The sequence below is a fragment of the Geotrypetes seraphini genome, chromosome 2, assembly GCF_902459505.1.
Source record: "Geotrypetes seraphini chromosome 2, aGeoSer1.1, whole genome shotgun sequence".
Classification (NCBI taxonomy): domain Eukaryota; kingdom Metazoa; phylum Chordata; class Amphibia; order Gymnophiona; family Dermophiidae; genus Geotrypetes; species Geotrypetes seraphini.
In genome coordinates this window covers 412,769,634-412,793,235 of record NC_047085.1, presented here as the reverse complement: position 1 = coordinate 412,793,235, position 23,602 = coordinate 412,769,634, and the positions used below count along the sequence as shown (strand labels likewise).

Below are 23,602 nucleotides of genomic sequence, written 5' to 3'. Positions count from 1 at the left end.
GGTAGAAGATGAATTTAATCAAGGAATCTGATCTTCCACCCTTTTTATTATATCTTTTTTTATCAGATTAATGCAGAACATTGACAGTTATCTCTACAAAAAACTGTCTCTATGCTAACTGGTATTTCTGGAAGATCTGGCATGTACTAAAGTGTTATACTGCTTGCACTTCAAATACTTTTATCACATTAACTCTTAGCTAAGACTCTCAACTTATACAATAAAAATAAGTTTTTAACTTTGTTTTGTGCAAAATGTTTTTTTTTTTTTATTACAGTGTCACTGCAAGAGTAAACACATCAGGCTCAAGAAAAACATGTTTATGAATTTCTGCATATGAAAAATGTTTTCACAAATAGATACAAATGACATATCAAATGGATGGAATTGCCTTGGTCCTATGCAATGCAAGAAAAGACCCAGAACAAATGCATTGTTTGGATACAAATTTGGTATTATATAGTGCAAATAAAGCATATTTTAAGATAAGCCCATGGATTTTGCAAGTTTTGATTAAAAAGAAAAAACTACAACAATTTTCCAGGCCTAAATAACCATAAATTTTTAACTGACAAGCTCTATATAAATTTTTTTCATCAAGGCTGCTGTTAAACAATTATTTCACACATCAAAGTCATATTCTGTTTGTTCATGCAGCCTCTAATTACATGATTGCAGAATTACAGAAAAAACCTTATAAAAATAGGTTTATAATTTTATTTAATAGCTCTAACACACTTCAGGCATACAGGGTTTCTGCAAATATTTTAATCAGGCTAGATATCTGCCTTGAATCTCTCATTTGGAATTTCTTTTAGCAAAGGCAATTTATAATATATATATCTGTGTATGTGTATACTGATATACCTCTGTGTGTGTGTATGCGTATATATCCTTTTGATTTTAATGCAGTGGCACATACTTGAAAATTTTACAACATACTGATTGTTTCCAGAGATAACACAAAACCAGTGGTGTATGAAGAATACAGACTCATGCATTCAATAGCTCATGTTCTTTATCAGTTTTCCCAATAGCATCAGGATTAGATAATGGGTCAAGATCAGCAAAGAGATTAAACCAAGCAGTCAGATCTTTAGGATTCTTTCCAGGTTCTGGAAAACAGAAAACATAAATCACATTTCTTGTGTTTCAGACTTAAGATACACAATCTTTAATGAAAAGGGCTAAGAAGAATTCATAGAAATTGTTAGCCTCAATCATCTAAAATTAGAAATAATATATTTTCATTCATTATTGCAATAGAAGATAGAATAATATGTGGAAACTTATTTTAATTTAGCAGGCCAAAAGCATTTGAATCATCTAGAAACAAGTTTTATATGAACCTAAGTGTGTGTCTATATGCCTTTAAAAAAATGTTCCCTTTATTTCCTACAAACAGAAACACTTCTCTTAGAATTCCCCAGCATGTAGCAAGTCACATATTAATATTGTTTAACAGATATGTTAAAGGGAAGCAGCCAGCTAGAGAGGAAGTGGGACCGCTAGACGACGGAGACAGGAAGGGAGTGGTGAAGGAGGAGAAGGTAGTGGCAGAAAGGCTTAACATGTTCTTCTCGTCTGTATTTACTAACGAAAACACGTCCAACATGCCGGAACCTGAGCAATTCTTCAACGGAAGTCAAGCAGAAAAATTAACATTCATAGAAGTGAGCATTGAAGACGTTCGCAGGCAGATAGAAAAACTAAAAACTGACAAATCCCCGGGTCCGGATGGCATACATCCAAGGGTTCTGAAGGAATTAAAGGAGGAGATAGCGGAACTACTGCAGAAAATTTGCAACTTATCCCTGAAAACAGGCGAGATCCCGGAGGATTGGAAGATAGCCAACGTTACGCCCATCTTTAAAAAGGGATCAAGAGGTGATCCGGGAAACTACAGGCCAGTGAGCCTGACTTCAGTTCCTGGGAAAATGGCAGAAGCACTGATAAAAGAAAGCATTGATCAACATTTTGAAAAGCACGAACTTCTGATAGCCAGCCAGCATGGTTTCTGCAAGGGACGATCGTGCCAAACAAACTTATTGCACTTCTTTGAAGGGATTAACAAACAGATGGACAAAGGAGACCCCCATTGACATCATATATCTAGATTTCCAAAAAGCCTTTGACAAGGTGCCCCATGAACGCCTACTCCGGAAACTAAAGAACCATGGGGTGGAAGGAGACGTACATAGATGGATCAGAAACTGGTTGGAGGGTAGAAAACAAAGGGTAGGAGTGAAGGGCCACTACTCCGACTGGAGGAGGGTCACGAGTGGTGTCCCGCAGGGCTCGGTGCTCGGGCCGCTACTATTTAATATCTTCATAAATGATCTAGAAACAGGGACGAAGTGCGAGATAATAAAATTTGCGGACGACACTAAACTATTTAATGGAGCTCGGACTACAGAGGAATGTGAAGAATTGCAAAGGGACTTGAACAAACTAGAAGATTGGGCGACGAGATGGCAGATGAAGTTCAACGTTGAGAAATGTAAGGTATTACATGTGGGGAGCAGAAACTCGAGGTACAACTATACAATGGGAGGGATATTATTGAATAAGAGTACCCAGGAAAGGGACTTGGGGGTATTGGTGGACATGACAATGAAGCCGATGGCACAGTGTGCAGCGGCCGCTAAGAGAGCGAATAGAATGCTTGGTATAATCAAAAAGGGTATTACAGCCAGAACAAAAGAGGTTATCCTGCCATTGTATCGGGCAATGGTGCGCCCGCATTTGGAGTACTGCGTCCAATATTGGTCGCCGTACCTTAAGAAGGATATGGCGTTAGTCGAGAGGGTTCAGAGGAGAGCGACGCGTCTGATAAAAGGGATGGAAAACCTGTCTTATGCTGAGAGATTGGAGAAGCTGGGTCTCTTTTCCCTGGAGAAGAGGAGACTTAGAGGGGATATGATAGAGACTTATAAGATCATGAAGGGCATAGAGAGAGTAGAGAGGGACAGATTCTTCAAACTTTCGAATAATAAAAGAACAAGAGGGCACTCGGAAAAGTTGATAGGAGACAGATTCAAAACAAATACTAGGAAGTTCTTTTTTACCCAACGTGTGGTGGATACCTGGAATGCGCTTCCAGAGGACGTGATTGGGCAGAGTACGGTACTGGGGTTCAAGAAAGGATTAGACAAATTCCTACTGGAAAAGAGCATAGAGGGGTATAGATAGATTACTGCACAGGTCCTGGACCTGCTGGGCCACCGCGTGAGCGGACTGCTGGGCACGATGGACCTAGGGTCTGACCCAGCAGAGGCATTTCTTATGTTCTTATTCACCAAGTTATAAGAAAAGAAGCACTTCTTTTCCTACTTTCAGCTGTTTTTATTTAATAAACATGGAAGGCTCTGTTTGATGGAAAGCAACTGAGCAGTTCATCCCATAGGCACCAGTACACTTTTCTATGAGTAGGCCCTGCTAACAAAACTGGCATTGCTTTCCTGTACAAATAATGCATCAGTATAAAAATGCATGCATTCTCCATTTCCTTTTCTCTTTTGCATCTATAACAGTTCAATGATCCTAGCCCTTCCTTCTCTCTGCTAAGTGCAGCTTTTCTTTTCCACATTATCACAGGGCTCTGGTGTCTCACCAATTTCTTCCCTTTGCATGGGCTCTTTCTCTCTCTACCACCATCTCTGAAGCTTCTTTTCATTATCTGATAACTGTGCAATGTGCCATGTTAGCATTTCTATATGAGAACAGGAAGTATTTCTCTCAATTGCTGCTGCTCCTGCTTCTTACCATAGCTTATTGACTCACATAAAAACCATATTAGAGGAAGAAAAAGCACAGTTACTTACCATAAAGCACAGTTACTTACCGTAACAGGTGTTATCCAGGGACAGCAGGCAGCTATTCTCACATATGGGTGACGACATCCACGGAGCCCGGATGCGGACAGTCTTGCTTATAGAAACTAGAAGTTTCAAGTCAACCGCGCATGCGCCTGGGTATAGCAGAAAGAGATACAAGCAGCCATCCAGTTGGAGATGGTACGCTTAGAGATTGGATGTCCCAACTTGTTTGGATCGGAGACAAAAAGTTGAGGAGCAGTACTGTGTGGTTTGGTGCGTTCCAAATAGAAAGCCAAAGCACGTTTACAGTCCAGAGTATGAAGAGCTGAATCTCCAGGGTGAGAATGAAACTTTTGGAAAAACACTGGAAGAACAATGGATTGGTTGAGATAAAATTCTGAAACCACTTTAGGTAGGAATTTAGGATGAGTACGAAGGACCACCTTGTCATGATGGAACACAGTGAAAGGTGGATCAGCAACTAAAGAATGCAGCTCACTGACTCTTCGAGCAGATGTGAGGGCAATGAGAAACACCACTTTCCAAGTGAGATACTTCAGATGAGCCGTAGACATTGGTTCAAATGGAGGCTTCATCAATTGAGCAAGAACAACATTGAGATCCCAAACCACTGGAGGTGGTTTGAGAGGAGGTTTGACATTGAAAAGTCCTTTCATGAATCTGGAAACCACCGGATGAGCAGAGAGGGGTTTCCCTTCAATAGGCTGATGGAAAGCAGCAATTGCACTGAGATAGACTCGAATCAATGTAGACTTGAGGCCAGAGATGGATAAGTGAAAAAGATAATCTAACACAGAAGATAAGGAGGAATGTTGAGGCTCCTTATCGTGAGAGATGCACCACATAGAAAATCTAGTCCATTTCTGGTGGTAGCATTGTCTAGTGGTAGGCTTCCTAGAAGCCTCTAAAATGTCTCTTACAGGTTGAGAAAACTGAAGAGGACTTATGTTGAGAGGTACCAAGCTGTCAGGTGTAGAGACTACAGGTTGGGATGAAGCAGAGACAGAAAAACTGGCAGAAGATATAGCTCCATGCTGCTGAGTTGAAGTAGAAGGGAGTACCAAGATTGTCTCGGCCACCGAGGAGCAATCAGAATCATGGTGGCATGAGCATTCTTCAACTTGACAAGAGTCTTGAGAATGAGAGGGAACGGAGGGAATGCAAACAGGAAGAGATTCGTCCATTCCAGTAGGAAAGCATCTGCTTCGAGCAGAACTGAGGCAGTTTGTGGTTGTGGGGAGCTGCAAAGAGATCTATCTGAGGCGTTCCCCACTGTGAAAAAATGTGATGTAGAGGCGAGGAATGGTGTGTCCATTTGTGAGGTTGTAGAAGACGACTCAAGTTGTCCACTAAGCAATTTTTCGCCTCTTGGATGTAGACAGCTTTTAGGAAGGTGTTGTGGAGGATTGCCCAGTCCCAAATCTTCAGAGCTTCTTGACAAAGTGAGAGAGATCCCATTCCTCCTTGTTTGTTGACATAGTACATGGCGATTTGGTTGTCCGTCCGAATGAGGATTACCTGGTCGTGAAGAAGGTGATGAAAAACTTTGAGAGCATTGAATATCGCTCTGAGTTCCAACAGATTGATGTGACACAGACGATTCGTGCTGGTCCAGTGGCCTTAAGTACAGAGACCGTCAAGGTGAGACCCCCAAGCGTAGGTCGAGGAATCTGTTGTGAGGGACCTACTGATGGGGGGGGGGGGGCGTTTGAAACAGTAGGCCTCTGGAGAGATTGGAAGAGAGCATCCACCAGCGGAGAGAGTGTCTCAAGGAAGGAGTGACTGCAATGTGTCGAGAAAGTGGGTCACAAGCCTGCGTCCACTGAGATGCAGAGTCCACTGAGGAATTCTGAGGTGAAGTCTGGCAAAAGAAGTTACTTGCACTGTGGAGGCCATGTGGCCTAGTAGAGGTGGATAAGTGCAACAGATAATCCAGAACAGAAGATAATGAGGAATGCTGAGGCTCCTTATCATGAGAGATGCACCACGTAGAAAATTTTTGGTGGTAGCATTGTCTAGTGGCAGGCTTTCTAGAAACCTCTAAAATGTCTATTACAGGTTGAGAAAACTGAAGAGGAGTTATGTTGAGAGGCACCAAGCTGTCAGGTGCAGAGACTGCAGGTTGGGATGAAGTAGAGATCCTTGACTGTAAGCAGAGATGGAAAAACTGGTAGAAGGTATGGCTCCCTACTGCTGAGTTGAAGTTTGTCTCGGCCACCGAGGAGCCATCAGAATCATGGTGGAATGATCGTTCTTCAACTTGACAAGTCTTGAGAATAAGAGGGAATGCATACAGGAAGAGATTCATCCATTCCAGTAGAAAAGCATCTGCCTTGAGGCGATGAGGAGAATAGATCCTGGAGCAGAACTGAGGCAGTTTGTGGTTGTGGGGAGATGCAAAGAGATCTATCTGAGGAGTTCCCCACTGTGAAAAAATGTGATGAAGAGGCGAGGAATTGAGTGTCCATTTGTGAGGTTGCAGAAGACGACTCAATTTGTCCACCAAACAGTTTTTTGCCCCTTGGATGTAGACAGCTTTCAGGAAGGTGTTGTGGAGGATTGCCCAGTCCCAAATCTTCAGAGCTTCTTGACAAAGTGAAAGAGATCCCATTCCTCCTTGTTTATTGACATAGTACATGGCAATTTGGTTGTCCGTCCGAATGAGGACTACCTGGTCGTGAAGAAGGTGATGAAAAACTTTGAGAGCATTGAATATCACTCTGAGTTCCAACAGATTGATGTGACACAGATGATCCGTGCTGGTCCAGTGGCCTTGAATACGGAGACCGTCGAAGTGAGACCCCCAAGCGTAGGTCGAGGAATCTATCGTGAGGACTTTCTGATGAGGGGGCATTTGAAACAGTAAACCTCTGGAGAGATTGGAAGAAAGCATCCACCAGCGGAGAGACTGTCTCAACAAAGGACTGACTGTAATGTATCGAGAGAGTGGTTCGCAAGCCTGTGTCCTCTGAGATGCCAGGGTCCACTGAGGAATTCTGAGGTGAAGTCTGGCAAAAGGAGTCACATGCACTGTGGAGGCCATGTGGCCTAGTAGAACCATCATGTGTCTCGCTGAGATTGAAGAGTGGGAAGACACTATGTGACAGAGGTGAAGAGCATCGAGACGTTGAGAAAGGATTGCTCTGAATTGGATAGTGTCCAGAACAGCTCCGATGAACTGTAGATTCTGAGAGGGCTGAAGTTTGTATTTGGGAAAGTTGATTTCGAATCCCAAGCTTTATAGAAACCACGTAGTCTGTTGGGTCGCTACAATAACCCCCTGAGATGTTGAATCTTTGATGAGCCAGTCGTCTAGGTAGAGGAACACCTGAAGACCATGGTTCCTTAGAGCTGCTGCTACCACCACTAGGCACTTGGTGAACACTCTGGGAGATGATGCCAGGTCAAAGGGTAATACTCTGTATTATTATTATTATTTTATTTCTTATATACCGCCAAAGCCGTAGTAGTTTGAGGCAGTTTACAATAAAGAAGGGCTGGACAATCAGCGAATAGTTACAAATAGTGAATACAGATAAAGATACGCGAATAGTTACTATCAGTGAATACAGATACAACAAAGAATCAGCAAATATGGTTTACAACAGAGAAGGGCAGGTCAATCAGTGAGATGTTACAGTCAGCGAATACAGATACAATAAATATGCGTGTGCGGGGGAACGGGCGAAATAAGGACAAAAGTGGGTGGGCAGGGCAGAGGGTAGGGAAAGAGAACTTGGGGAGTAGGGGAGGGAGGGAGGGCTAGGTTGTAGTTTGGTTGAATAGGCTAGTTTCTAATAATTTCCTGAAGTTTAGGTAGGATGAGGAGTGCGAGATAATTCTGCTTAGCCAGTCATTTATATGACCTGCTTGGAAGGCAAGTGTTCTGTTTAGGTGACTTTTGTATCGGCAGGCCTTTAGAGTTGGGTGGCTGAAGAGGTGGGCTCTGTGGGTGGGTCTGGAAGAGCAGTTTAAGGAGAAATGGGAAACCAGGTATAATGGGGCCAAACCAAGAATGGATTTGAAACAGATACAGGCAAACTTGAATTGGATTCTTGCTTCCATGGGTAGCCAGTGGAGTTTTTGGTAGTAGGGAAATGTGTTCCCATTTTTTCAGCCCAAAGATCAGTCGGATTGCCGAGTTTTGGATGATGCGGAGTCTTTGAATGGTTTTTTTGAAGGACCCCAGGTAGATAATGTTGCAGTAGTCGAGTAGGCTTAGGATGTATGACTGTACCAGTAGTCGAAAAGAGCTTGCATCGAAGTACTTTCTGATGGTTCTCAGTTTCCATAAGGCGGAGAAGCCTTTTCTGACCAGTAAGTAGGTGTGAGATTCAAGGGTGAGGTTGCGGTCAAGTGTCACTCCCAGAATTTTTATGGAATCTGTGATAGGAAAGACATGACCATTTAAGGAGATTGTAGAATCTTTGATTTTGTCATTTGGACTTGGTAATGAAGATTCCCCACCCGAAATCTGAGGTACTGACGGGAGGCCAGATGAATGGGGATGTGAGTATAAGTCTCTTTGAGATCCAGAGAACATAACCAATCATTCTGATCTAGAAGGGGGGTAAAGGGATGCCAGGGAAAAATTTTTCTTTGACTAAAAATTTGTTGAGAGTCCTGAGATACAGTATGAGTCACAGATCGCCCGTCTTCTTCGGAACAAGGAAGAAACGGGAATAAAACCCCCTGCTCTGCTGATCCAGAGGAACCTCCTCGATGGCACGGAGATGAAGCAGAGCTTGAGCTTCCTGAAGAAGGGCGGTCTGGGATGGATTGGAGGGATACTCTCTTAGAGGAAGCTCTGGTGGAACCTGAGTGAAGAGAATATTCTTCCTTGATGATTGACAGTACCCAGAGGTCGGATGTAATGGTCTCCCATCGATGATAAAAAAAAAGATGGAGACGGCCACCTATGGGGGGAAGGGAGAACAGAGGCAGAACAATGGAGGTTATGCTCTGTTTCAATGGTTCCCAAACATGTCCTGGGGGACCCCCAGCCAGTCAGGTTTTCAAGATATCCCTAATGAATATGCATGAGAGAGATTTGCATATAATGGAAGTGACAGGTATGCAAATCTCTCTCATGCATATTCATTAGGGATATCTTGAAAACCTGACTGGCTGGGGGTCCCCCAGGACAGGTTTGGGAACCACTGCTCTGCTATAAACAGTCAAAAAGGCTGTGCAGCAGAAGGCTGAGGTTTCTGTTGCTGCTGTTGTTTCTTGGGAGGTGCTCGAGTGTAAGGAGCCGCCCTTGAAGTATAAAGGCTCTGGAAAACTGGAGTAGGGTGTGAAGATTTTGCAGGAGCTAGCTTTGGCTTTTTTCTGACAATGGAGGCAAAGGATTTTTCATGTTCAGACAATTTCTTTGTGACAGCCTCTATGGGCTCATCAAAAAGATCATTGCCTGTACAAGGAATGTTGGCCAAATGATCCTGAAGATTAGGGTCCATATCGATGGTGCGAAGCCAGGCTAATTGGCGCATCGCCACAGAGAAAGCAGTGGCCCTAGCAGACAGTTCAAAGTCATCATAAGATGACTGAAGAAGATGCAATCTGAGTTGTGACAGAGTAGCAGTGACTTCTTGGAACTCAAAATGTCTATGTTGTTCCAGTTTCTTCAGAAAACCTGGAAGAATATCAATAAGGAACTTGAGATAAGTAATGAAGACAAAATTGTAGTTGAGGATGCTGGAGGATATCACAGAATTCTGATAAAGCCAACATCCAAACTTGTCCATTGTCTTACCTTCTTTTCCAGGAGGAACTGTGGCATAGACTCTGGAAGGCTGGGTACGCTTCAAAGATGACTCCATAAGGAGGGATTGATGTGATAACTGTGAATTCTCAAACCCCTTGCAATGGAGAGTTCTATACCTCGAGTCCAGATTGCCTGGAACAGCAGGAATAGCGTAAGGAGTCTCCAAACAGCATGTGAAAGTCTGAGATAAAAGCCAGTTAAGAGGGAGTTTAAGTGACTCTGCAGGAGGTTGAGGCAGATGCATTTCCTTGAGATACTCCTTAGAGTATTTAGAACCAGCATCTAATTTAATGTCCAAGTCATCAGCCATCTGACGAAGGAAGGAGGAGAAAGACAGCTGATCCGCAAAGGCCCTGCCTCGAGAAGGGCTCGATGACCTGAAAGCACTTTGAGCGGAGAACTAAGGCGAAGCCTCTCTGGAGAAGTGGCAATCCAAAGAATATGGAGACTTGGAGGAGACGATGGAAGCAGCTGAGTCCTCGGGGTCTGGAAGCGGTGACCTTGATCGAGGAGTTGGAGGCCTCGAAGAGCTGGAAGGTCTAGAATGAGGCCTGGACGAGGAAGGCTGTTCTTTGGAAGAAGACCTGCGCCTCGATGGATGCCTCGATTGACGAGAATGGTGCCTGGAAGCAGGTCTTGAGGAGGATCGAGTTGATGTCACCCTATGTATGGAAACAGGCAATGCTGCTGGTGCATGAATAGGGCTGGAAGCTGTGGATTGAAACTCAGTGGTTTGGATCGAGGAATCTCGAAGCACTCCCAAAGACTGCTCCTTGTATGAAGGGTGAGAATTCTTGTCGAGACACTCGCAAAGAATCTACTCCTTGCCTAGAGTGTGGAGATTACCATTGAGACACTCGCAAAGACTGTGCTCCTTGCATAGAATGTGTAGATGCCAGACCAGACACTCGCAAAGACTCTGCTCCTTGCATATAGTGTGTAACTTCAGCTCGAGGCACAGACAGGGACTCGACCTTGCGGGAGACTGCTGATTGCCCAGGCTGGATTACATGAGGCGAAGTCGAGGCAGAACCATACTTGTTAAGTAATTGTACAAATTGCTGCTCCAACAGGGTCTGGAGAGAAGCCTGCAATTGTGGGTCCGAATCTGAAACTGGACCACATGCTGAGGCTAAAGGCTCCAAGGTAGCAGTGGAGATGTGCTTTGACTTGGAGGTCTTGAAGAGCTTGAGGACCACCGCCGGAACCTTTTCCTTAGTTATCTGACCTGAGGAGAGCTCAGGGGAAGATAAAACAGGTGTACTTGAGGTCAAAGACGCTCCAAATGAGGAAGGTTTGATGAGACTTGAGATTGGCGTCGTGGAAGCAGGAGGATCTTTGGTGGATGGTGGGACCAAAGCAGCACTCGAGGTCGAGGATGTGAATGAAGAGTCTATCCTGAAGAGTTTCTCCACCAAAATCCAACGACGTTTAAGGGCTTGAGGTTGAAGAGTAGCACAGCGCTCGCAGGACTTCGAACAATAATCAGACTCGAGGCACTTGAGGCACCAGCGATGTGGGTCTGTGAGAGAAATCATATGCTGGCACTGGCTACACTTCTTGAAGCCTGTTGTTGGCCGGGACATAGGAGGGAAAATAGCCACTGCGAAGTTGAAGCAAGCAGGCTGTCGCCGAGCGGCTTGTCCCGCCAGTCGGAAGAAAAAAATAAAGTCTCTCTTTTTTTTAAAAAAAAGAAAATAAAGTAAAAGCGATTCGCCACTAAAAAGAATACACACCGTGGTGAGAGAAGGCACGAAGCGAACTAAGTTCAGCACAGAGCGTCAAATATGGACTTCTCGGCTCTGCGGAAAACTGAGAACTGAGGAGACTCGCCCTGTGCTGGGCGGGAAGGCACTCATGCATGCGCGGTGCGGCTGACTCGAAACTTCTGAAGTTTCTACAAGCAAGTATGCTTGCGAGGCTGTCCACATCGGGGCTCCGTGAATGACGTCACCAATATGTGAGAATAGGCTGCCTTCTTGTCCTGGGATAATACAAGCTTTTTAAAAATAATATGGGCCTGATACTCAGTAGCAGCTATGGTTCAATAATTGGTGACAAACATATAACTCATGGAGTTTTAAAACTGATATGGAATCAGGCCTATTCAGCTACTAAAGAATAAGTACACTTCTCCCTCCGTATTCGCGGTTTCAATTATTTGCGGTTTTTAGCTTGCTGTCTCCTCCCCCCAAATTACATCAGCTTGCATAGAGAAATTACTGATTCCAAGCGTTTATAGAGAAAATCGCTGATTCCCAGCACTTTCTTCACTGTGTTTTGCCTCTCCTTCAGGAACAGGCCAGGTCTCTCACCATGTTATTCGCGGTGTCACCATATTCACGATGGTTTTTAACAGAAAACCGTGAACAACATATGAAAAAGTTATTCGCGGTTTTTCTGTATTTGCAGTTCTGTTAATTCCTTATCACAGGCTGGCTCTTCAACATATTGACAATTCTAGGTCTAATATGTGCCTGCTGAGAAAGTTGGCCTACACGTTTTCCTACTCCTGCTATATTTTTTATTTTAAAAATTTCTATACCGTTAACATAATTTACATACATAATTTCATAAAAACATGATAAAATAGACACACAATCATCAGAAATCATATCTACAAACTAATACCATAGCTTATATAATGAGAATCGTGAATAACTCTGTGCAGAGAGGAAAATTATTGGCTAAATCATCTTGAGTAATTTTCTAAACATGCCCTTTTCACTAGTTTCATATTTGGCTTACAAGGGAGTTCCATGAGCTGCAGAGAGCACCTGAAGGTGAGCGTCTATCTACCTAAACATCTGAGCCTCCAGATGTAATGGAGCACTCTTGGTGACTTGTCTGTTTACATATGTTACCATAGTGGCATTGTCTGAGAACATTCTGCCTTGCCTTCCATCAGATCTAGGGAGGCTAGGAATTTGCCCGATGCCACCGCTGCAATTACTGACCAGACCATCTCCATGTGGAAGCGTGGCACTTTCAGAGCCACATTCACAGGTATCGGGTCTAGAATCAGTCTCCGGTTTTCAGTGTCTCTTTTGGGCACCATGGAGTCCAGACCCCTATTCTACATCGATGGTTCTATGGCTTGAATAGTTAGTAGTCACTCAGACCCTGGCCACCTTGTCCAGCTGGAGAATCCACAAACAGATCTGGGGAAGGGTAACAGAACTCGATTTTGTGACTCTCCTGAATAAGATCTAGAATGCAGCGGTCCAAGGAAATTTGCTTCCATACCCTCCTTAGAATCATTCTGTCCTTGTCAGTTCACTTACAGAAGGAAAAACTGAAGAGGATACTATACTCCAGTAGTGAAGGAGGAGCTAAAAGATGTGACTGACATCCTTCTGTAACAGTTGTGACCAGAGGATATTCACCTAGAGTACAGCCGCCTTTGTTTATGTAACAGAAATTAGTTTACTGATATACCTTCTGGTTTGGACTAACTAATTTAAAGAGATAATTTTTCAATTGTACTATTAGGGCTCTTGTGTTTTAAAGGAAAATAATAATATTAATAAAACAAAACCTAAATGTCTTATATGGCTTAGCTAAGCACCCAGAATACAGCTAAAAGCCATTGAATTTGTTTTACTATACAGTAAGAATGAAATTGTGCATCTAGATTGCCTATTATGAGTTAATATCTTGGGTTTGGTTCATTCTTTCTTGAATCTAGTAAATATTTTATTTCCTCTACTAGATTCAAAACAGGAAGGGCCATTTTCAAAGCTTGGCTGATATATTTGCAGCTCATTCGAAGTGATGGTGATTAGTAATTGAAATATGTCAATTTTGAGAAGTTACATCTGTTGTTTTTATATTTTGGACTGTTCAGGAATAAATGCATTTCTTTCTATTTCTCTTCTGGTGTACTGTGTGCAGAGTCTGGCATATTAGGGTTTCGTTTGTGTACAACATACTTTTAAGTTTGTGGGTTTGTATTTGAAAAGGGGTTTTTTCCCCTGTTTTCTGCATGTGTGATTGAGACCAGGTGTTCTGGCGGGGATAGAAGGCCAGAAGCTTTGGTTGGTGTCATTGCCTCAAGTAGGAAAATATTTGTCGGCTCTGGACTCGAAACAGCCCCAACTAAAAAATTAGTGATTACATATGGCATGATCCCTAACAAACGACACTCACATACCCAAACTTCTAACCTCGGTTTATATTCGAGTCATCCTTTTTTCCCTTCTTTTTTTGGGGAAAAATGTTACCTCGGTCAATATTTGGTTCGGTTTATATTAGAGTATATACGGTACATACAGGTACTTCAAGCATTTTCCCTATCTGTCCTGGTGGGCTCACAATCTATGTAATGTACCTAGGGCAGTAGAGGAGTAAGTGATTTGCTCAGGGTCATAGGGAGCAGTATGGGGTTTGAACCCACAACCTTAGGGAGCTGAAGCTATAGCTCAAAACACTATGACACACTTTCCTCCAAAAGAAGGGTATGATTTGAGGGTGATCATATCTCATGATCTTAAGGTGGTCAAATAAGTTAAAAAATGGTATCAGAGAAAGCCAAAAGAATACTCATAGGGAGAAAAACAGCCAGCAGGAAAACGGAAGTGATGGTGTTCCTGATGAGAACTCAATTAGAGTACTGTGTACAGTACTAGAGATGGCACCTTCAAAGAAAAGCCGTGCAAGTTTTGCATCACCTCTGAGTAATACGTTGTTCTGTCTTTCTTGCTGGATCATAGCAATATTTCTGATGCCTACTGCTGCATATTATATACTGGATTTCTGGAGAGGAGAATGGTCTGTTCGGAATGGAGTGATATTTATTGGGAGAGATAACCTTGAAAAAAACGTATCAGAACACATGGGTGAAACATGTCGGTTATCCCCCGTTCTATGAACTGAGACCAGAAATTGAGCTGATCTAAAGCTAAGTAAATGTATTTTAGTCACTATTTATAAACTATTTAAGTATTTAAACATTAAATTATATAAAAAATTATAAAGAATACTGTCAGTTTAGGTCCTGGGTTCAATTCCCAGATAAGCCCCCAAAATGTCAGTTTCAGTTTGTGGCCCCCCCAATGTATGGTGGTAGGGGTTAAGTGAAATGCACACTGACAGACGCCAGATCCCAGGTTCAGTTCCCTCACAGATGACTCACCAGGACGTAGAATAAACGAGCACAGCCAGAGGTGATTGCAAAAGAATATATTATAGAAATAGTCTTACAGAAAAACAATATTCTGAAGCATTACAATTAAGTAGAGAGCATTACACTTAAGCAGAGAGCAAAGCAGTTTCTCTGCCTTACAGAGTCCAGAAAGAAGCTTGCAGTTCTAGGGAGAGCCAGAGAAAGAAAGAAAGAAAGAACCAGAGAGCCCAGAGATAGATAGATAGATTGATAGCTCGATAGAAAAAGAGAGAGATAGATTGATAGAGCAGAGAGCAGGCTTTTATACCTTGGAATCTTATTCTGAATAAAGAAATTATTGTATCTCCCAGTATCTTTCTGTTTAGAACTTGCAAACTGTTTGAAACAATGGTTAATTTAATTGCTAAGGAGAGTGTGATACTTGCAAGCATGGTGATGGGATTAGGTCTCTGGTTTCTTTGTTTCTTGATCAGTGCACTTGGACCCATTGTCCTAAGCACCCTCTTAATCAGACATTAACACCTTTTAGCTAGTCATGATTCAATCAGGGCTACTTAAAACCATATCAGGGATACTTAAAACAGTCTTCCTGTCCTCAGGGTCTATCTGCATTCCCATGCCAGAGTCAGATTGATATAATTTCCCATAGGCCTTCGCTGACATAAGTAATGCCAACTGAAAATGCTGAATGGTAGCGACAGCTAGGCTGACAAATACAAGCACAAAAAAAGTTTAAGAAAATTAAGAAAATATAAGGATACGATGACGAGAGGAGGTGTAAAGCCACCTACTATGAAGATTTATTGAGTGGGGAGGTGGCCTCGCTGAGGATCATGTGAGAGATTTTGCAATTGAAAAAGGTTTAAGTATATAAGGTTTGTATCCCTTATATATTGAGACTGCATATTATATACTGACATGTTCAGAATTTTATGCTCTATTACCCTGCAAATTTTAAATTGATTTAGGACTTCATATTTAAGACTTGTAACGCATAAACTGCACAATGTCAAAAAATGTTGATATTTTGTGAATGGATTACTTTAGCTATTCAAATCGTACTAAGTTTATTTGTATTTTAACTGTTACCCCCTTCAAGAGGAGGTAGCCCTGAAAAGGGCTGTATGTTTTCTGCTATTCTAATAATGTATGGGCCAGCCTTTGTTCTTGATAACAAGCTTGCAGCATTGAGGCATGGAGTGAACCAATTTTCGAAGTTCATCTGGCTGTACAACATGGTGCCAAGCATTAATCAGTGATTTTGGGTGTTTTCTGAACACCTTGACAGCAAGATTATTCCACAAATTCTCAATTGGATTGAGATCTGGTGACTGCCCTGGCCATTCCAGTCGCTGAATATGGCTTGATGTCATCCACTTTGTCACCATCTTTGCCCGATGACAGGGTGCATGTCATTCTGGAAGTCGAAGTCACCCTGAAAGAGACTCCTTGCAGACGAAACCATTACGTTTTGCAAAGTGGAGAGATACTTGGCACTGTTCATCAAGCCATCAATCACCTGAAAGCGTCCAATGTCACTGGCTGACACAGCCCGAGACCATGATTTTTGTCAGATGCTTTACAGTCAAGTCCAGGCACTGTGGTTTGAAAGCCTCATTCTTAAATTGTCTTACAAACATGTTGAACTGGCCTCCCCTAACACACATGAAAGTACTCTAATCGCTGAAGAGAACGTTTTCCCACACCTCTGGAGTCCACATGCTGTACTTTCTGGCCCACTCAACCCGTCGCTTTCTTTGCATTGCCGTTACCAATGGCTTTTTTCTTGCTCTACAGCCACGTAGTCCAAACTCCAGGCACCGCCGACGTACGTACACTGAACACATTTCCTGCCACTTGGCTGACAATTTTTGGTGATGTGAGTTTGCAATCTGTCACTGAAATCCGGAGAACAACCCTATCCTTTCACACAGTGGATTTACATGGCCTTCCACTTCAAGCCCTGTCAGTCACATTTCCTGTCTCTTTTTTCTTAATGAGCAAGCGTATGACTGTACTTTGATTGCACTTCACCCTGGCTGCAAATTTGCCGGCTTCAATAGCCTTTTTCATTAAGTATCACTACTATCACACGTTCTTCTTTTGAAAGATTTCTAACTTTTCCCATGTTGCAATTATGCTGTCACTGGAGTAGAAACATAGAAGATGACGGCAGAAAAGGGCTACAGCCCATCAAGTCTGCCCACTCTGCTTATCCACCACCTGTCTATGCCCTAATGACCCAATTTTCTTATCTTGACCCTCGTAGGGATCCCACATGGGTATCCCATTTATTCTTAAAGTCTGGTACGCTGTCTGCCTCGATCACCTGCACTGGAAGCTTGTTCCAATGATCAACCACTCTCTCTGTGAAGAAATACTTTCTGGTGTCGCCATGAAATTTTCCGCCCCTGAGTTTGAGCGGGTGCCCTCTTTTGGCCGAGGGTCCCTTGAGAAAGAAAATATCATCTTCCACTTCGACACGTCCCGTGAGGTACTTAAATGTTTCGATCATGTCTCCCCTCTCCCTATGTTCCTCGAGAGTGTAGAGCTGCAATTTGTTCAGTCTCTCTTCATATGAGAGACCTTTGAGCCCTGAGATCATCCTGGTGGCCATCCGCTGAACCGATTCAATTCTGCGCACATCTTTACTGTATTGTGGCCTCCAGAATTGCACACAGTACTCCAGATGAGGTCTCACCATGGCCCTGTACAACGGCATTATGACTTCAGGTTTTCGGCTGACGAAACTTCTATTGATACAACCCAATATCTGCCTTGCCTTAGATGAAGCCTTCTCCACTTGATTGGCAGTTTTCATGTCTGCACTGATGATTACTCCTAAATCTCGTTCTGCTGAAGTCCTAGTTAAAGTTTCTCCGTTCAAGAAGTACGTCCTGCATGGATTTCCGCTTCCGAGGTGCATGACCTTACATTTCTTAGCATTGAAGCCTAGCTGCCAGGTTTAGGACCAACTTTCCAATGTAAGCAGGTCCTGCGCCATATAATTCTGTAAACTGCATTCACTTACTATATTACATAGTTTGGCGTCATCGGCGAATAGTAGCAGATGGTTATAAAAACTGATTTTCATGCTTCGTTATATATGCATATGAATGATGCGCTGTGATTGGTTCCTGAAAACAAACGCCATTGGTTGAAGATGGAGTGATCTGATTGGACTGTTTCGATCCGGTTTTGACGTGAAATATCAACATTTTCAACATTCCGCAGTTTATGCGTTAGAAGTCTTAAATCTGAATTTAAAATGTGCAGGGTGATAGAGCATAAAATTCTGAACACGTCAGTATATAATATGCAGCAGTAGGCATCAGAAATATTGCTGTGATCCAGCAAAAAATACGGAACAATGCATTACTCAAAGGTGATGCAAAACTTTTGTATGGCTCTGTATACTGTGAGGGACCATGGCCTGGGGTGTCATGCATTTCTCTTCCTCTCCTCCCTCATTCATTAGGCATCATAATACTGAAAGGTGATGCAAAACTTTTGTATGGCTCTGTATACTGTGAGGGACCATGGCCTGGGGTGTCATGCATTTCTCTTCCTCTCCTCCCTCATTCATTAGGCATCATACCTTTGCTGGCAGGGTTGCCAAAGCCCCACAAGCTGAAGAAATCCACTGCCCAAGCTACGCCCTTCCTTCTCATGCTGCCTCAGGAGCAAGGAAATCAACAGAGTGCCCCAGTGTATGTTAGCCAGGCCTTGAATTTGAGGGGGGGGGGAAGAACCCGAGAAAATTTTGTCCTACCTTACTCTGTTTTTTGTTGCCCTCCTCCTGCTTCTCAAATGCCTGAGCTTGCAGAAATCCTCTCTGCATGGTCAGTTTCCATGCATGCACAAAAAAACCCAACAAGCATAGGAGGTGAAGAGGTAATGGTGGCCTACAGAAAAATCTACCAACTGCCAGGCCAAAGTTGGAGGATTGCTTTTACTAGTGAGGCTCAGAAAGCCCCAATAACTACTACTATTATTAATTATTGCTGTAGCACTACTAGACTTACGCAGCGCTGAACAGCGTCACAAAGAAGAAGAAAACAGTCCCTACTAGAAAAAGCTTACAATCTAAACAGCTAAGATAGACAAACAGGATGTCATGGATACAGTTAAAGGGAATGGTTAATCAGCTGGCTGGGTTGGAGGGCAGAAGAGCAGGGTTAAGGATTGAAGGTTATATCAAAAAGGTGGGTTTTCAGTCTGAATGGTGCCACAATTTGGGATGAGGGGAGGCTGAACCAAAAGTGGGAGTGCTGAGGCCCAAGGGTGAGAACAGTTTGGCTCTACAAAGACACTGACTCATTCAGGGTTTTTGCAATGAAAGAATCAGTCCATTTTTCATGTGAGCAATTGAATTCTGATGCTTTTTGCCCCATTTTTTTGTATAGTGATTTTGATCTGATCTCTTGTGATTTGATACAGTCTGCCAGCCATGTGGAGATTATTGTATTGGTGACTTGAGCTCCAAGTCTGTTAGGAATGAATGACAGGAACAGCTTGGTAGAAGTTTTGTGAAGTTTAGTCTGATCTGAGTAATAAGCAAGTGCATGTTTACAGTCCAATGAATGGAGTGCAGCTTCACCTAGGTGAGAGTGGGGTTTTGGAAATAAAACAGGAAGTATTATAAACTGATTCAGATGAAATTCTGGGATGACCTTCGGGAGGAACTTGGAATGAGTGCGAAGAACTACCCTATTGTGCTTTAAGTTCACTGACTGCGTGCAGAAGAGACATGATGAAGTCTACTTTCCAAGTGAGATGTTTGAGAGATGAAGTCGGAAGTGATTCAAACTAAAATTTCATCAGAGTGGAAAGTATAACATTAAGGACCCAAGAAACCAGAGGAAGCTTGATTGGTGGTTTGGTATAATAAAGACCTTTTGTGAATCTGGAAACTAGAGGATGTACAGATAATGTTTTTTCATCCAAAGGTGTACGAAAAGCACTAATAGTGCCCAGATGAACTCTGACTGAAGTAGTTTTGAGACCAGAGTTAGAGAGGTGTAGAAGATAGCCTAGAACTGATAGGAAAGTATTGGATCCAGAGAACTGAGATTACACCATACTGTGAAGCGAGTCCACTTAAAATGATAGCATCACTGTGCGGAAGGTATTTTAAAAGCTTCAATGATGGCTGACACTAGTGTAGCATCTGCTTCCTAGAAGAGTGAGAATGATGTGAGAGCTAACAAACAAATTGGGATGGAGAAGAGAGCCCTGGTTCTATGTGAACAACGTTGGGAAGACTTGAAGCGTGATGGGTTCCCATACACTGAATTGTAGGAGGAGAGGGAACTATGTCTGATGTGGTCACCCAGGTGCTAAGAGAATCATGGTGGTCTTTTCTTGGTGAAGTTTGAGTAAATTCTTCCCAAGTAGAGGTACTGGAAGGAAAACAAAGAAACTTATCCTGCTAGTCGAGGAGAAAGGCATCTGACTCCAGGTGATTGGGAGTGTAGAATCTGGAACAGAAGACTGAAGTTGTGATTGTGGGTGGAAACAAATCACCTCTGGAGTCCCCCAATTCAAAAATATTTGATGTAAACAATTGAGTGACCACTCGTGAAGTTGCAGAAGTCTGTTCAACGTCTCTGCTAAGTTAGCATAGTTCCTCTAATGTAACAGGTATTATCTGAAGACAGCAGGCAGATATTCTCACACTCTCAAAAAAGTGTACTATCACTTTAAATCTTTAAGATTGTCTGTACCATGCACATGCTAGTGCTTTCCTACCTGCGTCATCTCATGGGACCATCAGTTCAGTAATAAAGCTAAGAAACCAACTAGGGGCGGTGGGAGGTTATGAGAATATCTGCCTGCTGTTCTCAAATAATACCTGCTATAGGTATTATGCTTTATCTGAGGACAAGCAGGCAAAATATTCTCAACCCGTCCCTGCGAGTTTTGTTGCTGATCCAGTCCCATTCCTCTAAGCTAAGCCTTAACTGCACAAATCTCAGACACATGATTTTAAAGTGTTTGAGGCTTGTGTAGATGTGGACAAGGTAGGGACTGGGTTGGGCTGGGATGGCAAAATGAGTTCCTGCGGGGACGGGGAAAAATTTGTCCCAGTGTCCTTCTCTAGTGCTATGAGAATCTAGGTAGCGAAGTTTGAGTAAAGTCTTCCTGAGTAGAGGAATTGAGAGAAAGCATAAAGAAACTTATGCTGTCAGTTAGATCTTGTACGCATCTTTAAAGAGAGAGGTTTTGAGATTAAACTTTAAATTATTAGAATTAGTTTCTTGTCTCAAGATTATCGGGAGAGAGTTCTATAATGTAGGTGCTACCACTGAGTAAATGGTTTTACGAGTTGTGTCGTAGAATAACTGTCAAACGGAGGGAATTGTGAGAAGATGCTGTTGTGTTGATCGAAGCGTTCTTGAAGTTTTGTATGTGATCAGTAGTCTATCAATAAATGATGGTGAATGATTTGCTTGAACTTTGACAGAGTGGCTCAAAAAGGTGGGGGCATTGCCCTATACGTCAAAGAGGGAATTGAGTCTACCGGAGAGAACACGAAGAATAAGTTAGAGTCTCTACGGGTCAAAATTCCTGGAACAAATGGAACAGAAACGAAGATCAGCATCTACAACCGACCCCAAGGGCAGTCCGAAGAAATTGATGGAGAAATGATGGATGAGATTAAACGCAACTGCAAGGGAGGCAATGCAGTTATCATGGGTGACCAGTGTTCTCCCTAGGGCCTTTTAGCTGGGCGGTCCGCCCAGCTAATTTAGACGAGCGCCCGGCTATCATCTGCTGCTGCCACCGCTGCTGAACATAAAAAAAAAAAACCCGGCTTGGAGATTTCAGCCGGTAGCGATCTTATGCTCCGGGGCTCTATTGGGGGAAATGCTGCCGGGTCCTGCCTTCGTGGAAACAGAAAGTAGGCAGGACCCGGCAGCAAGAAGAGCAAATGCTTCACTAACCTGTCTCCTGCCTTAGCCCGTAGCGAACGCTTGCTTCAGGGCTCTCAACATGTGCGTGCCGGCTTCCCTTCTCCCCCTCCCCCCCAGACATAACTTCCGGTTTCGGAGGGAAGAGAAGGGAAGCCGGCACGCACATGTTGAGAGCCCTGAAGCAAGCGTTCGCTATGGGCTAAGGCGGGAGACAGGTTAGTGAAGCATTTGCTCTTCTTGCTGCCGGGTCCTGCCTACTTTCCGTTTCCGAGAAGGCAGGACCCGGCAGCATTTCCCCCAATAGGTCGATCGCGATCTTGGGCCGATCAGCCTTCCTCTCCCCGACGGCAGAATTGACGTCGGGGAGAGGAATGCTGGTCGGCCGAAGCAGGGAGAGCCTGGGGCAGCATCGGCTTTCGGGCCTGTTATTGGTGGTGGTTTGGGTCCTGGTCCCCGATGGCAGTGGCTTGGGGGAGGGCAGGGAGAAAGAAAGAAAAAGGGCAGGCAGGGAGACAGAAGAAAAGAAGAGAAACATAAAAAAAAAAGAAAGGGAGGCAGAGAGAAAGAAAGGGCAGGGAGAGAGGAAGGAAAAGTTGGGGGAGGGAATGAGGTCTAGAGGAGAGGAAGCATACAGGCTAAAAGAAGGGAAGAAAGATTGGATGCACAGTCAGAAGAAGAAAGTGCAACCAGAGACTCATGAAATCACCAGATAAGGTAGGAAAAATGATTTTATTTTAAATTTAGTGATCAAAATGTGTATGAATTTATATCTGATGTCTATATTTTACACTAAGGTCCCCTTTTACTAAACCGCAATAGAGGTTTTTAGCGCAGGGAGCCTATGAGCGTCGAGAGCAGCCCTGGGCATTCAGCGCAACTCCCTGCACTAAAAACTGCTATTGTGGTTTAGTAAAAAGGGAGGGGGTGTATTTGTCTATTTTTGTATGATTGTTACTGAGGTGATAGTGCATAGAGTCATCTGCTTTGACCTCTTTGAAAAACCCTGGAATAGGAATAATAATTAACATTTTTTATGCGTACAGTGTGCAACATTTTCTATGCGTATAGTGTACTTTGTGTTTTTTTAAAATTTTATTGTTGGTAGATCATTTTGACTTGGTCATTTTAAAAGTAGCTCGCAAGCCCAAAAAGTGTGGGCACCCCTGCTCTAGAACATCACTCCTTAGTTTTATCAAGTGGTGCAGTGAGGGGCCAGCACTTTACATCTTATCACCTGGAGAAGGACCGAGATTGTCTGGCAAAGTTACACGAGAAAATGGAGTAGATTCTGCGCCGTTCACGGAGGAGGGTGTTTATGAGCAACTTGAAAAACTGAAGGTGGACAAAGCGATGGGACCAGACGGGATCCATCCCAGGATACTAAGGGAGCTCAGAGAGGTTCTGGCGAGTCCTATTAAAGACTTGTTCAACAAATCTCTGGAGACGGGAGTGATTCCTGGGGATTGGAGGAGAGCGGATGTGGTCCCTATTCATAAAAGTGGTCACAGGGATGAAGCAGGAAACTACAGGCCGGTGAGCCTCACTTCAGTTGTTGGAAAAATAATGGAAGTGTTGCTGAAAGAAAGGATAGTGTATTTCCTTGAATCTAATGGGTTACAGGATCCGAGGCAACATGGCTTTACAAAAGGTAAATCGTGCCAAACGAACCTGATTGAATTTTTTGATTGGGTGACCAGAGAGCTGGATCGAGGACATATGCTAGATGTAATTTACTTGGATTTCAGCAAAGCCTTTGATACAGTTCCTCATAGGAGGCTGTTGAACAAACTTGAAGGGCTGAAGTTAGGACCCAAAGTGGTGAACTGGGTCAGAAACTGGCTGTCGGACAGACGCCAGAGGGTGGTGGTTAATGGAAGTCGCTCGAAGGAAGGAAAGGTGACTAGTGGAGTCCCTCAGGGTTCGGTGCTGGGGCCAATCCTGTTCAATATGTATG

The 23,602-nt window shown here is 43.3% G+C and overlaps 1 protein-coding gene across 6 annotated transcripts in view; it reads right to left on the bottom strand.

Annotated features, from left to right (window-relative positions):
• Nucleotides 1-305: 305 nt before the first annotated feature.
• Nucleotides 306-23,602, bottom strand: part of ICA1 (islet cell autoantigen 1) — a 311,620-nt gene continuing 288,323 nt past the window's right edge. For all 6 annotated transcript variants that reach the window (XM_033931013.1, XM_033931014.1, XM_033931016.1 and 3 more), the window contains one exon: nucleotides 306-1,115. In XM_033931013.1, coding sequence (XP_033786904.1) covers nucleotides 994-1,115 — 122 coding nt within the window. In that variant the 3' untranslated portion in view covers nucleotides 306-993. The remainder of the gene's footprint in view (nucleotides 1,116-23,602) is intronic.